Source organism: Panthera leo, chromosome A2 (genome assembly GCF_018350215.1).
Source record: "Panthera leo isolate Ple1 chromosome A2, P.leo_Ple1_pat1.1, whole genome shotgun sequence".
Lineage (NCBI taxonomy): Eukaryota > Metazoa > Chordata > Mammalia > Carnivora > Felidae > Panthera > Panthera leo.
The window spans coordinates 9,362,778-9,377,446 of record NC_056680.1 but is presented as its reverse complement, the minus strand read 5'-3'; the positions used below and the strand labels follow the sequence as shown (position 1 = coordinate 9,377,446).

General features: G+C 57.2%; 1 protein-coding gene across 1 annotated transcript in view; it reads left to right on the top strand.

Annotated features, from left to right (window-relative positions):
• Positions 1 to 14,669, top strand: part of CACNA1A (calcium voltage-gated channel subunit alpha1 A) — a 106,859-nt gene that overhangs the window by 82,348 nt on the left and 9,842 nt on the right. Inside the window, 5 exon segments of the mRNA XM_042927282.1 lie at positions 3,281 to 3,391; positions 7,034 to 7,117; positions 13,491 to 13,502; positions 13,504 to 13,659; positions 14,397 to 14,513. Of these exon segments, the coding sequence (XP_042783216.1) occupies positions 3,281 to 3,391; positions 7,034 to 7,117; positions 13,491 to 13,502; positions 13,504 to 13,659; positions 14,397 to 14,513 (480 nt within the window).

Sequence of the window (14,669 nt, the reverse complement as noted above, 5' to 3'; positions counted from 1 at the left end):
CACCCATCTAGCGGTTCTCCCGCGGGCCGTAATGTCGGTGTTGGGTTGCCCGGCCGTCTGCCCCACCGGCCTGTGAGCTCCACAGGGGCCAGGCAAGTCCCGCTCAGCCCTGAATTCCTGGGGTTCGGCACATCCCTGGGCGTGAGGGAACAGGAGGCCCTCAAGAAACGTGCGATGGGTGAAATGAGAAAGGAGGGGCAGGTAAGGACCTTGCAACCCTTGGGGCCGCGGAGTCCCTTCCGGGTGAAAAGCCAGGACCTTGCACCCTGTGGTCTAAAGACCCAAGGGCGGGGTTTAAGCCCAGCTCCGCTGTTTGACTTAGCATTTAACTTGGCGCCAGGGGCCAGCAACTATCAGGCGTCAGTTTCCCCGTCAATGAAACGAGGACGATAATAACGGCACCTTCCTCCCGACCTCGAGCGGGGGTGAGGATTGAATGAGGAAGTCCAGGCAAAGACACGGGCACATGTCTCGGCACTTTGAAAACACTCGGTCCCTAGGCTGCCAACTTTTGAATTGGCAAAAAAGCAGTGCGAGCGTTTGCTTGAAACGCTTCTCCGCAGGCAAGCTCTTTTCTCTTTCCATCGTTATAATCCTTAAACAGTTCCAAACAGACAGAAAGGAATAGTACAGCACAGCGCTTCTCGAACTGCTGTGCGTTCACGGATCATCTAGGGATCTTGGTAAAATGTGGATTCTCGGCCAGCAGATCCGGGGTGGGGCCAGGATTCTGAAATTCTAATCAGCATCCCCCAGGATGCAGCAATCCCCGGGATTGCTGCGGGTCCCTGAATACCCGGTCTCCGTCACCCAGAGGTGCCCATTTGGAACACGCTCTGTGCTGGCTTCATCTGTCCTCTCTCTCTCTCTCTCTCTCTCTCTCTCTCTCTCTCTCTCTCTTTTGTGGTTGTCGTTGTTGTGAGGTGAAATTCACATAACATAAAATTAACCAGTTCAAGCGCACCTGGGGGGCTCAGTCGGTCAAGCATCTGACTCTTGACCTCAACTCAGGGTTGGGAGTTAAAGCCCCAAGGCGGGCTTCCGTGTCCAGCATGGAGCCTCCTTAAAAAAAAAAAAAAAAAAAATTTAACCATTTCAAAGTGTGCAATTCAAGGGCAGTTTCGTACAGTCACCACCCTGCACAACCATCACCTCTCCCTGCTTCCAGAACATTTTCATCACCCCAAAAGGAGGACCCGTCCCAGCAACTGCCAGTCTGCGTTCTGTCTCTGTGGATCCATCTATTCTGGACATTTCATCTATTTTTTTAATGATTATTTATTTTGAGAGAGAGAGAGAGAGAGAGAGGGCGCTTGCACACGTGAACAGAGGAGGGGCAGAGAGAGGGAGACAGAGGATCCGAAGCAGGCTCTGCCCTGTGAGCACAGAGCGACCAGGGGCTCGAACCCACATACCCCGAGATCATGACCTGAGCCAAAGTCCAACGCTCAACCGACTGAGCCACCCAGGCGCCCCAATTTCGTCGATTTTTTAAAATTATTTTAATGTTTATTTATTTTTTTTAATTTTTTTTTAACGTTTTTACTTATTTTTGAGATAGAGACAGAGCCTGAACGGGGGAGGGGCAGAGAGAGAGGGAGACACAGAATCGGAAGCAGGCTCCAGGCTCCGAGCCGTCAGCACAGAGCCCGACGCGGGGCTCGAACTCATGGACCGCGAGATCATGACCTGAGCCGAAGTCGGACGCTCAACCGACTGAGCCACCCAGGCGCCCCAATGTTTATTTATTTTTGAGAGAGAGACAGAGTGCAAGCAGGGGAGGGGCAGAGAGAGAGGGAGACACAGAATCTGAAACACGTTCCAGTCTCTGAGCTGTCAGCACAGAGCCTGACACGGGGCTCGAACCCATGAACCGTGAGATCGTGACCCGAGCTGAAGTTGGACACTTAACCCGACTGAGCCACCCAGGCGCCCCAATTATTTTAAAGATACCACAATATTTTGACCTTAAATTCTTCGGTATGTATTTCTAAGAAATAAGAAAAAAAACAAATAAGAAATTTTCCTATATATTCTTTTTTTTTCCTATATATTCTTATGCTTGACAAGATTTCTCTAAGATACGTATTGAATTGTCCCCAAAATATCTTTTACAGTATGCGTTGTTCTCTGAGCCAAGATCCAAAGGGCTACACATGGCCTCTGGTTGTTGTCTTTTATTTTTTATTAATTTTTTCATGTTTATTTTTAAGAGAGAGGGAGAAAGACAGAGTACAAATGCGGGGGTGCACAGAGAGAGAGGGGGACACAGGATCCAAAGCAGGCTCCAGGCTCTGAGCTGTCAGCACAGAGCCCGACGCGGGGCTTGAACCCACAAATCATGAGGTACTGACCTGAGTCAGAGTCACATGCTTAACCCACTGAGCCACCCAGGCGCCCCTGTTTGTTGTCTTTCAAATCACTGTCTTCCCCATACCGTTTTTTTTTTTTTTCTTGCCCCATGCTGTTGACTTTTTGAGGAAACCAGCTAAGTTGAATGAAAACTGTCCCACCTGTGGGTGCGTTAGTCTCCTCGTGGGGTATTGTGACTTCTCCCACCTGCCGTGTCTCCTGTAACCTGGTCCTCAGGGCTGAAGGTTATAAATTTGAATATAATTAAATAGTCTGGGCAAGAAGACTTCATAAGGAAGTCTTAGAGTAGCAGTTATCTCTGGGGCAGGTTACTGACTGGGAAAGGGTGCAAGGAAACTTTTGGGGGTGCTGGAAGTGTTCTGGGGGGCAGTCTCATGGGAGTGCACAGCTAAGGATTAAAAAGGGGGGGGGGGGTGCTGCGCCTGGGTGGCTCAGTGGGTTAAGCCTCGTACTCTTGGTTTCGGCACAGGTCGTGATCACACGGTTTGTGGGTTCAAGCCCCACATCGGGCTCTGCCCTAACAGTGCTTGGGATTCTCTCTCTCCCTCACTCTGTCTCTGCCCTTCCCCTGTTCTTGTGCTGCTGCTCTCTCTCTCTCAAAATAAATACATAAAAGATCTGAAAAAAAAAAAAAGAAAATCCCGCATTCCATCCGGAGCCTCATCAAGCAGGCAGTCCTGGGATCTGGGATGCTAAGGTGGGACTCAAGAAAGTGCTTGTTTGGATGTGAAAAGATTAGCCCAGCCCAGGAACAGCTGGCCGGGGGGCCTGGGTCGCCTCCAATAGCATGTCGGGAAGCCCAGTGCCCAGGTCTCGCCTGCCCCAGGACGGGACAGTCACAGAGCCGCCTCCCCAGCTCCCCCCCCCTGCCCGCTGACCCCAACGTCCTTCCTCCTCTCTACTCCAGTTCTACGGGGCCTCGGTTGCTTATGAAAACGCTTTGAGGGTATTCAACATCGTCTTCACCTCCCTCTTCTCTCTGGAATGTCTGCTGAAAGTCATGGCTTTCGGGATTCTGGTAAGTACGGCCTTGGGGCTAGAGCCGTGCATCGGGGATGGTGGGTGATGATCTCCCCAACCCCAGCGGCAGCTTGAGCATCCCTCCAGTGCCCACAGACCCTTGTTAGCCGTTCCTGCGCCTGCCAGATAACAGCAAGGAGACCCAGTCCTTGCCAGGCGCATGCACCTGCCGTCATTCCTCAGAGCGATCCAAACTGGGGGGCGGGGGTGGGGGGGCGGCGATTGCCATCCAGTTTAAGGAAACTGAGATCCGGACCGGGCCGAGTCCGTGGCGTCCCAGCCGTTCTAACCACAATCCACAGTCAGGCGTACCTTTTGCGAGGGAGGCAGCACCCAGACGCGCAAATAGACAACCGACGTGAAGTTTTCCAGAATCCAAATCCCGTCTCTGCCTGCGGCACGGGCTCTTCCACTGATGGCGGAGCTTTTCTTTTCTAAATGCAGTTGGTCGCCCGCTAGCCTGTCTTCATCTCCGACTAATGCGAGTGGTCTTAACCTGAAGCCCACTGATCCGTGGGTGCAGGGGAAGGGGGGGCGGGGGGGGAGAGCTGTGAAATTAGACGTGAGCAAATCACGTCTCTAGTTTTCACAAGCCGCTAACTGGACGTTAACATTTCCTTCCATCTTGAAGGCAGACCAACCCCTGCAGTGTGACCAGTACTCTGTGTCACCGATAAAAATCAGATCTTTCCGTAGCGCATGACAGAGGCAGCAGGTTCCTCCAAATTTTTGTTCATGTTCAGCCTTGCTTTGAACGCCGGTGACCGTCAAACCTACCGCCGGAAATTATTTCATATTAATGAAGAAATGCGTTAATCATTAGATCACCGTTTAAAAATAGTTTTTGATAATTGTATTTCGGCGTAACAGGTGCCCTTGCAATCCTGGGTATTTTATTTTATGCATTTACAAAGCTTCCTCTGAGAAGGTCTTCCCAGGAGGCCAGGGAGGTTCACAGCCCCCCCCCCCAAAAAAAAGCCAAGAAGGCCTGAACTGAACTGATGGGTTGTGTGATGGGACCTTCTAGAAGGTCCCCCGTGAGTGGCCAAGCTCAGACTTAGAACAGGATGCTTCCCTCTTGCCCACCCACTTTGTCCACCTCTCTGAGGAGAGTGGCCCACAGCCTGTGGCCTCACCAGGCTGTCAGCGAGGTGGAGGCAGGATTCCCAAGGTGGCAAAGGGTGTTAGTTTGGACACCAGAGAGGCCTCGATTCAACTCACATCCGGGCTGTGTCACCTCGCCTCTCCATCGCGAGGGCTCGTCCTCTGCCTCTTCCTCAGAAGAGCCCTTGCGAACCCCAGTGTGCCTGAAGGCTGAGGGTGAGGGCTGGCATGGAGTGAGCGCCCCATAAATGCCAGGAAGGGTCACCATGAGGCCTTAAAATTGAATGATCCCCCAGAGCCAGCCCCGGAAGTTCAGGCTCACTTGGTCAGGTGGGAGCCCCTGAATCCGTATCTTTAATAAGTGCCCCAAGGGGAGTCCAAGATACATCTAGTGTTGAACACCAGGCAGAAAGGGGAGGCACCCCGCAGCCAGGGCAAGGGCACCGACTCTGCATTTCGGTCCTGGGGATGCCACCAGGATGGGTCACAGAACACGTATGGGGGGGGCGGCAATCAGGCTCTGGCGTGCCCGTATCAGGGTGCAAACCCCTTTCTAGCTGCGTGGCCTCAAGCAAGGCACATGGCCTTTTTCTCCTGTTTCCACATCTACAAAACAGGAGTACCGTGCACCCGGCCTCCCAGGGCGGAGGGGAGCGTGGTGTAGGTTCAGACGCGGGACCTGCCCAGCCCAGTTGTGCTGTGCGGTTTTTGTAACCCCCGTCGATCTTCTGGTAAATGAAGCGGCTTAGGGCTCCATCCTCCCCACCCCCGACCATCCCCCAGGGGCCTGCGTGGAGCCGCCCCCTCTGGTTTGGGTGAAGTTCACCATGTGCAGTTTAGGCAATGGGGTGGGAGGGAGGGACCCTTGTCGTCCAGGGGCTAAGACCTATGGCCAGACGCCTAGAAAGTCGCCTTCATTTGGACTCCCCCCAGAAGCACAGCCTGAGATCAGGACTGAGTGCGAGGAATTTATCTGGAAACCCAGGGAACTCAGTGTGGGGGAGAGGAGTGAGGCAGGAGCCAGAAGGCAGCCAGTACAAGCATGTTATGGAGCCAGTTCCACAGTTCCCTTGAGGACCAGCAGGAGGCAGCAGAGAGCGCATACTGCAGCGGCTTTCCACCTGAGGGGAGAGCCGGGGCATTTGTCCTCCAAGGCCCATCAGTCATAATCAAGGGCTGCTCCCAGGGGGAGCCGTTTAATTTGCAATCAGAGAAAGACCCTGGGCAGAGCAACCGAAGGCGTGTAGGGGAAATATGAGGGGATATGGGCAGGGCCCCAGCAGCATCTGCCAAAATACCAAAAGTGCCAGTGGAACATGAATTCCTTTTGGATGATTACGAAACAGCATCCATTCATTGAGCACCTGCTGTATAACCAAACTCCGCCCCCCGGCTTCACATTCTTTATCTGATTGCTGTTATACCCCTGTCTTCCAGAAGAGGGCTCCAAGGCCCAACCAGTCCCAACTCCGAGAACCTTTCATTCCTACGCGCTGAAAATAGTTTGAGCCGGGAAAGCACAGCTCCAAAGCCTGAGTCCTTCTCTGTGAGGCAGAGGGGCTGCCTCAGGGCCAGACGCTCAGGGGAGGAACAGACCAATCAGAAGGGGACCTGCGAGCCCCAAGCTGGTCCCCGCTTTGTGAGGGTGCTGAGAAAGCCTGCGTTAGGTGTGGGTCCCACTGAGCCTGGAGGGGAGGGCTGTCTGTTTGAACCAGACCCTTGGATTCAGGCAGAGGTGCTGCTCGGCGTGGGCTCAAACGGTGTGGAATGTTTTCACAAATACTCCTCTGCGCAAAACCTGTTGGCTGTAACTAGACACAGGCGGCCCCATCCAACCGCAAGGGGACCAGAAAGTGCAGCCTGGCACGTGCCCCGAAGGCGTTTCATGCCCCTGTTACCTTTCCCCTTCTTCAGATTAGGAAGTGGAAGAAATGAGAGGTTAAGTCACTGGCCCACAGCCATACAGCAGGATGGTAACAAAGCTGGGATTCGAACCCACAGTCCACTGTCTTAGCGAGCATGCTGTAGCAGGTGCGGTCTTGAACACAAACCCTAGACTCGAGCTGAGTTCAGTCCTGACCCTTCACCTCTGTGCTGCTCACCTCAGAAGGTGAGCGGCATCCCACTCCGAGCTCCCGTCGCCTCGGGTAAAGCGGGTGACAATCCTTTGCTCTGAGGGTCCATGTGAGGATCCTAGTGACATCGTTTATAAACCATCTCGGGTCTCAGGGAGCCCTCAGATATGTCAGAGAGACAGGCAAACCCAAAAGACAGCCCTCGTTCTCCAGCAGAGCGACACCGGGCCTTGGAGGCCCCCCCTGGGGCCAGGAGAGCCATGGGGGTCCCAGGGAGGGGGACTCAGAGCAGGTGATATTAAGCAGCCCATAAAGCAGCACTTTGCTATTTGAATGACCACGCGTGTTGTGGGCACTCGGGCTGATCAGCAGCCGTGCCCCTAATGCACCCCGGGGCCCGCCGTGGCAGCCGGGCGTGGAGCCCTGTGTTGGCATCTCTGTCTTGTGGGTCCCCATTCTAGAATTATTTTCGTGATGCCTGGAACATCTTCGACTTTGTGACTGTTCTGGGCAGCATCACCGACATCCTCGTGACTGAGTTTGGGGTAAGTTTCCCACCAGCTTCTCTCTGGATAGCTCCCGGCTGGGCGGATAATGGGTGGCTGGGGGTGGGGGGGGAACCTTCCAAAAGCAGCGGTCCCAAAAGCCACAGCTGACTCGGGCCAGCACTTGACTGTGACCAAAGAGGGAGAAGCGGGGACCCCAGGGGCAAGGGCAGCCCCTCGGGAGGGCGGCTCGGGGAGACGGGGAAGCCCAAAGCCACAGCTGTGGGGCCAGCACTGCAGTGTGAACTTTCCTGCATCTCGGCCGTTGACCACTGAATCAATAATATGGATGAGTGCACTGAGATAATTAAAGGATCCCAAGGCTGAGCCCTACCCCCAAACCCCACACAGTGTTGGGGACCCAGAAAGAACCAGCTTCGAGTCCGTTCTGTTTGAACTAACCATCTTCTGGTTCATGGAAGGAGGTTGAGGAGGGAGCCGTGGCCCTGGAGCCAACAGGGGATCCCACTCCTAGGTCCCCAGGATGTCCACCCTCTTCTGTCCCCAGGTTTGGGAGGCTTGCAGCTTGGGGAGGGGGACGGTCCCTAGACCTCCGTGGTGGCCCCATAGGCCACATCATCCTTCCCCCCATCTGAGAGACTCAGGGCCCCAGAGCTCCTATCTCACATACCCTCTTTGGCCATTTTCGAGTAAGCCCAGGCCTGGGAGCCCTCAGGAAACTGGTGGGGAGAGTAGGAAATCCTCATAAGGGGAGCAAAAAGGGCAAAGACTGTTGAAGCCAGGGGTGGGAAGGGATATCAACCTCATCAAAATAGCAGTAAAAATAATGGCCGACTTAGTTGCGTGGCAGGCACAGTGCCAAGCGATTCACGTGGATCAGCTCGTGGTACAGGTCAGGGGGTCAGCAGATAAAAGGATTCCTTTGGGAGGGTTTAACTGAAGGGATTGGAAAGCAGAGACTACTCACAGAGAGGAGGGGAAGAGGGCCGACCAGGATGGGAAAGCGCGGGGCACCCAGCCACCGTGAGGAGCTGTCACCTGCCCAGGTGCTGAAGCGGGGAGGAAATCTGAGCTGGGGTGGGGAGGGGCCGCCCAGCAGGAGCCGTGGACCTGCGGGGACAGAGCCTGTGCCCGAGAGGAAGGCCAGAGCAGGCTCAGGGCATCAGGGGAGAGATACCCAAGCCCATCTCTCCCCCCGCCCTCCATCTCCTGCCAGTGCTTCCCGTTGGCCAAGCCTAGCCAGAAGGGAGCCAGAAGGCCAGGGAGCAGGGGGTGGGGGAGGTGCTCAGAACAAGCAGAGAAAAGTGGAGAATACACCTGGTTGGGCTGTGGCCCCATTTCACAGATGAGGAAGCTAGTGCCCAGTGCTCGGGGAAGCGAGGGACCTGCCCAAGGTCGTGCACGCACCCAGACCTGGTAACTCCTGAGGCTCACCGGTGGCCCTGGGGTGGCCCATTAGAGCTCCCAGCAGAAAGGGATTGATGGGCCCATTCTCCCATCCTGGGAGGCCGACGGGACGAAAGAGCTACACAGAAACGGAGGCCATTCTCTGATGTGTCCCCTGAGACCCCCCCTCCCAAGTGGTGTCCTGGCCATACCTCTTTGCCCTGAGCTCCATTGAGCCAGAAATTCTCCCTTCCCTTCGTCCCATCCCTAACACCTTCCTCTAGGGAGGTCAGCGGGGGTGTCCCCGACCTGGGCGCCGTGCTCTGGCAGAGGACCAGAGCCCCGGCCTCATCTTCTGTCCTGAGTCTCTAAGAGATCCAGAGCTCCGACTGGCAGTCACCCAGCTGAGCACAAGACAGCTTTGAACCAGTACGAGAGGTTGGAAGGGTGGCCCCGCACCCCCCGCAGAGCACGTGGAGGGAGTTGGTTGAAACCTCCAGTGGCCGGGAGTAAGCGATCCATAGGGCTGGACCCCCGCGGCCCGGGCTCCGGACTGGCAGGACAGGGAAGGGCATCAGGGCTATTCAGTGAGTCGAACAGCCCTCCCCACGAGCTGTTTGACTTTGCCAGCCTACGTCACCTCTGCTCCTGTAGCGTGGGGATAACTGGTGTAATTAATTAACCTCCCTGGGTCCTTGCCAGCTTCACGTTCACACATGCATCCGGTAGGCACTCATTGAGCGCCTGCTGTGTGCCGGGCACTGTCGTAGGTGCTGGAGACCGTGAGCAAAGCCAGACCAGACAAGAACGCCCGCCCCCCACAGGGCTGGCATTCTAGGGAAGGAGCTGGCAACCTTTAACACGCGTGAGCGAGCCACGTGAAGGGTTTGGCACAGAACCTGCCAGGAAATAGATCGTTCACAAATGGCGGCTGTTATTCTTACTGCTACAGCTGTTGCTATTATTACCGGGAGCGTCCTTGGGTCTGCAGTGGGCCTTCCACTGTACTTGGGTTTGCCAGTCACCTCCCCCACCCCAGCCCCCCGGGGCCCTGGATCAGAATCATTTGGAGGGGAAGGCGGAGGCTGGGTGTGTGGACCCTTTGAGGATGTTATGCTCCTCCCAACCTGGGCTGAGGGGAGGCCTGCCCTGCGGGGCAAGGAGCCCACAGCCACCCCTTTCTGCCTCCCAGGTAAGCCCGCCAGGTTCAGGCCAGAACCCCGCCAGGCTGAGGCAGGGGGCGCCAGACGCTTGGGAGGGCAGATCCCCGGGTTGTGCGGGAGGGGGAAGGGCTGGAGGCCCACTGGGCCTCAGCTGCCGCCCCCTAGTGGCCGGGTGACGGGGGTTTGCCCTGCGTGCGATGGTTAATGACTGTTTCTTGTCTTGTCTCTTTTCATGCCTGCTCTTTAAACTGTATATTGGCACAACGCCGTCTGAAAAACTCATCCAATCAAAATGCACTATGAAATTCATTTGTTCATCCATGACATGGTCTGTGTGTTCATACACCAATGACTATCTCCCAACCCACCACCCCCACTCCCCGCCCGGGAACCGAAACCCATTGGTGTTTTGGCACTGGTTACAAATCAACCTAAAAAACGCTGAACACGCCTCCCCAACTGCCCCCGCCCGCCCGCTCCCCCTCCATCTTCAACATCTGCATCTAGAATCCGGTTGGTCTTACTTCTTTCTGAAGTCTAAATGCCTTACATTAACTGTGAACGCATCTTCTCGTACCAGCACTGCACGTCCCGCCCTGGGCTTTCTGGACTTGGGTTGCCTGATGCATCCCGCCCTCCCCCAGCACCCCTACCCCGTCTTGTCTGTCCGTCTCCCCAGCCCACCCCCCTCCCTCCTCCTTCCTGCAGTCTCTCTCTCTCTCTCTCTCTCTCTCTCTCTCTCTCTCTCTCTCTCTCGTTTTTACTGGGCTCTGAGTTGGGGTTTTCTGTGTGGGTTGGTTTGCGTCTTTTGCAAAGCAAAGGGTTTGCTCGCTCCAGCAGGACTCATCAGCTGGGTGGGCCTCCGGTGGGCCTCCCGCCCCATCCCGTACACGTGTCCCTACACACCGAGCCCCTGCAACACCCAGACATCGCTCCTGTCCCCCTCTGATCAGCTCCATGGGGCCTGGGCCCCGGGAAACTCCAGGCCCGTGGGTGTGACTTTCTAGAGATGTGAATCTCCCAAGTCCAAGGAGGTCGGAGGGCCGGACAGCAGGCAGGCAAACACTCCCAGACAAGGGAAACACAGAAGGGCCAGGACTCGGGCCGGCCAGACGAGACCCTCTCCCGGAGCCCCGGCCTTCACGTGCTCACATAACCGCCCCCATACACACAGTCACAGCACACAGGTGCCCTCGCCCCTTTCCCACATGCGCCCTCTCTCTCCCTTCCTCTCTTGTTCTTGTGCTGCTCCTCTCTCTCCTCTGCCCACGACACACACACACACACACACACACACACACACGCACGCACACCTGTCCCTCCCGGTTACATCCATCCAGCCTGCCCCCCGCATGCCCTGACACAGCACACTCCGTCTCCACCTCTGTCACCTCACGGATTCGGCTCCTTGCTCACTTCTCATTCTGGTACCTTCCATCTGCCTCCGCCCCACGCCCGCCACCTCAGAGCCCCGTTGAAGGACTCCCGGAACGGCATCTCTGCGCCAGGACCCCTCCCCACCCCCAACCAGTACCACATGCAGTCATCCGCCAAACAAACGTTGAAGGATTGCAAATTGGGTGCCCCGAGTGGAGTGGCGGGCTGAAGCGGACCACATCACTGACACCGCCTCGCGGGTCGAAGTGGGAAAGCTGGGCATTGGTCGAATAGGCACTCAGAGCCACCTGAAGTTATAACTGGGTCCGGAGCTAAAGAATGAGCAGTGTTAACAAGGCAAAAGAGCGGGGGGAAGGGCATTTGAGGCCCAGAACAGCACGGGCAAAGGCCCTGTGTCAAGAGGAATCATGCAGGGGTCGGGGTCTGCAAGTTGAGGGGGTGTGGCTGGAGCAAAGAGAGGGAAGGAAGGCTGACCCAGGAAAAGTGAAGAGGGGGGAAGGGGATAAGCCCCTGGGGCCTAGCGGAAGCCGGGGAGCATTTAGAGCAGGGGTAGCATTGGAAGTGTGATTAGACAGGATGGCGAGGCTGGGAGGCAGCAGCCAGTGGCCAGGGGTGGGGGGGGGGGGGGGGGGGGCGGGGAGGGGAGGTGCTGGGCCGCAAGGGGGAATCCCCAGCGAGAGGGGACTGGCCATCTGAGCAGGGGCTTCTCCGGGACCCGGGGATGGGTTGGGTCTGGACTGGGGGAGGAAGGTACCTGGAGAGATCGGAGTCTGGCTTGAACTGGGAGATAGAATCTAGGGAATGCCAGAAGAGGAGCAGGTTAGGAGAAGAGAACAGGTGTAGGGCACAGCCGTGGCGGGTCTGAGGTGCCTTTAAGAGCACCCTGGAAGCAGTCAGGCCAGGCGAGTGGTTATGGGGTCTGGAGCTCAGAGGCAAAGTCGGCTGAGATGGGGGCTGCCGGGGGCAGGATTTCTCTGGAGCCCTCAGGTGGCTGGTTCCCATGTCTTTCTGAGCTCTCGCGCCCCTGAGCACCACAAGCCTTCCGGGGCCTGCATCCCACCCCAATCGCCCTTGAACCAGGAAGCACAGGGCAGCCTTGAAGGACAGCATAGCTGCTCCTTCGGGGCTTGTGGATGGAAAAGCGGGAGCTAGGAAGAGGGAAGTCGCCAGTTCTGCGAGCACTCGAAGGACTCGATGCAGAACCAAGAAGAGATGGCGGGCAGATGAGTTCCTTCCCCTACCCTGTCACCTGGACCTCTGTCATCTCCACCCCCTACCTCCCCCATGTGTCTCCTCCCTCAGCTCCAAGAAGGGCAGCATGTTCTCTGCACGCGTCTCCCTGCAACACCCCCTTGCTTCTCCCGCATGGTGACAGGCTCCCCCCTGCTCTACCCTGAGCCCCCGGAGGCTGCTCCAGGGCCCGCCTGCTTTTGCATGCTGGGCAGAGTCCCCATGTTATGACCCGCCCCGTGAAGGGATGGCTTGTACTCTGGGGATGGTCGGGAGGGGCTGGGGACACCTGGGCCATCGGCCCCGTCCCCAGGTAGAGCTGGGTGGCCAGGCAGGGCTGGGTGTCAGGTCAGCTGGCCACCGGGGGTGACTCTCAGCTGAGCTGGGTGTGGGAGCGTATTCGAGGCCCTTGGGACATTCTCACGGTGGTTGGGCCCAGTATGGTCAAGGTAGGATCTCCCAGCCCCCACCCCTGTCCTAGAGGCCTAAGGACCAACTGATGTGTCCCCAGAGGCATCCTAGACTTGGCCAGCAAATCCAGAGGCCTCGTGGAGCCCCAGAAATTTCTCGGACCCCCATCCCTGCCTCTCAGCTCCCAGGCCCGGAGCTAGGGCAAGATACAGTAACTGGGAAGGATCCTGGAGGATCCTGGGCGGCACGTGTGGCCTGTTTCAGGGGGCCAGCCACATCTGAGCCCCAGCTAACTTTTGCCAAGCCGGAAGCAGGTCCAGGGTTGCCAGCAAGTCAGATTTGGGGCAGAAGTCAGACTTTTAAACACTGGCAACTATTTTTCATCGAAACAAAACAAGCTGCCGAGGCCCGACAAGACAGCTCCGTCAGCCAGATGTGGTCCATTTGTGACTTTGAGCTTCCTGCCCCCCACCCAGCGGCGACCCTGAGGCCCCAGCAGGCACGCCCCCCCCCCCCCCCCCCCCCCCCCCCCCCCCCCGGGGCGGCCAGCCAGCGCCCCGTCTCCGCCCCGCCCGGTCTCTTCGCTCCCCTCCCAGTTGGCTGCCCCCTTCCCTGGGAAGTTCTCCCGGCGGCGGCTGGGCGGGAGGAGGGAGAGGCAGGGGGCCTGTGAGCTGAGGCAGGGGGCACGTGAGCTGAGGCAGGGTCCACCCAGGGAGGTCCTGGGGGCAGGGACGGCCCCACCTCCAGCCCCGGCCCCTCGGTGGGCCTGGGCTGTTTGCCAGCTCACCCACCCACGGGCGCTGCGTACTTCCTGCTTCCCGCAGGCCTGGTCCCGAGCTACTCCACCCAGCCCCAGAAGCTGAGAAGCCATCCCTGAGAGGGGGGAAAAGGGCCCCAAATGCATCTTCTCGACTCAGCGGGCAGCGAGGACTCGCCCTGCAGCCGACCAGCCCCAGCTCCCTCCCGTCCTCCCCATTCCCGCTCGCCAAGGGGGTAAGAAAAGATGCTCTTTTGCTTCTCCGATTGGCTCAAGCCGCTGCTCCTCTTGGCCGTGGGGTGAGGTCAGGGCGGGCAGGAGCGGGTGGGCAGCTCTACAGGGCAGGGCAGGGCAGGTGCCCGTTGAGTCCCACGACAGATGCATTTCTGGCCCGGAGCGTAACATGCCCTGGGAACCCGCACATGTCCGCCAGGCCTGAGCGTGCTGGCTACCCCCACCCCGCCCTGGTGTTTGTGCATCGTACACGTGTGATGGATTCGGCAACTTGACCCGCTTGTGTCCTATCGTCTCAGTGCATTTGGTTGTTGGGAGAAACAAAAACCATCTCGATTTTTTTCCTGATTGGATGATTCGGATATATTTTCTTTTCCTTGTTCTTTTGTTATTTCTTCCCCACCCCCACCCCACCCGGTTCCTTTCTCTTCCTTCCTTTTTCTTTCCTTTCCCCCATTGCGGGTGGGGCTGGCCGGGAGGGTTTATGCTTTTGAGTTGCCTCTTCCTTCCTCCCACCCTATCCCCCAACCCCCCCACCACCACCTCCCAAACTTTGTTCCCTTTTCGACGTTTTTTCCTCCGCACCATTGCATTAAGTAGTGCTTTCTCTCCCTCCTTATTTGGGGTCTGGCTTGCTTTTCCTGTTGGTTGGCTTCATGTAGGGGCCTCTGTGAGTGGTGACGGCTCTGAGCCCCTGGGGGTGGGTGGATGGTCACCCTGTTTCTCTCCATCTCCCCAGAATAACTTCATCAACTTGAGTTTCCTCCGCCTCTTCCGAGCTGCCCGGCTCATCAAACTCCTCCGACAGGGTTACACCATCCGAATTCTTCTCTGGACCTTTGTGCAGTCCTTCAAGGTGAGCCCCTGAAGCCGGCCTGGGGCTGAGAAGATCATACCCCCCATCCCTGCTCTGGCTGAGAGTACAAATCGGGTGGAAATGCGTGTGTGGTGCACTTTGTTGAGAGTCTGTTTCTCTAGGCTGCCTGCTCCTGGGGCGGCTGGAGAGCTCCAA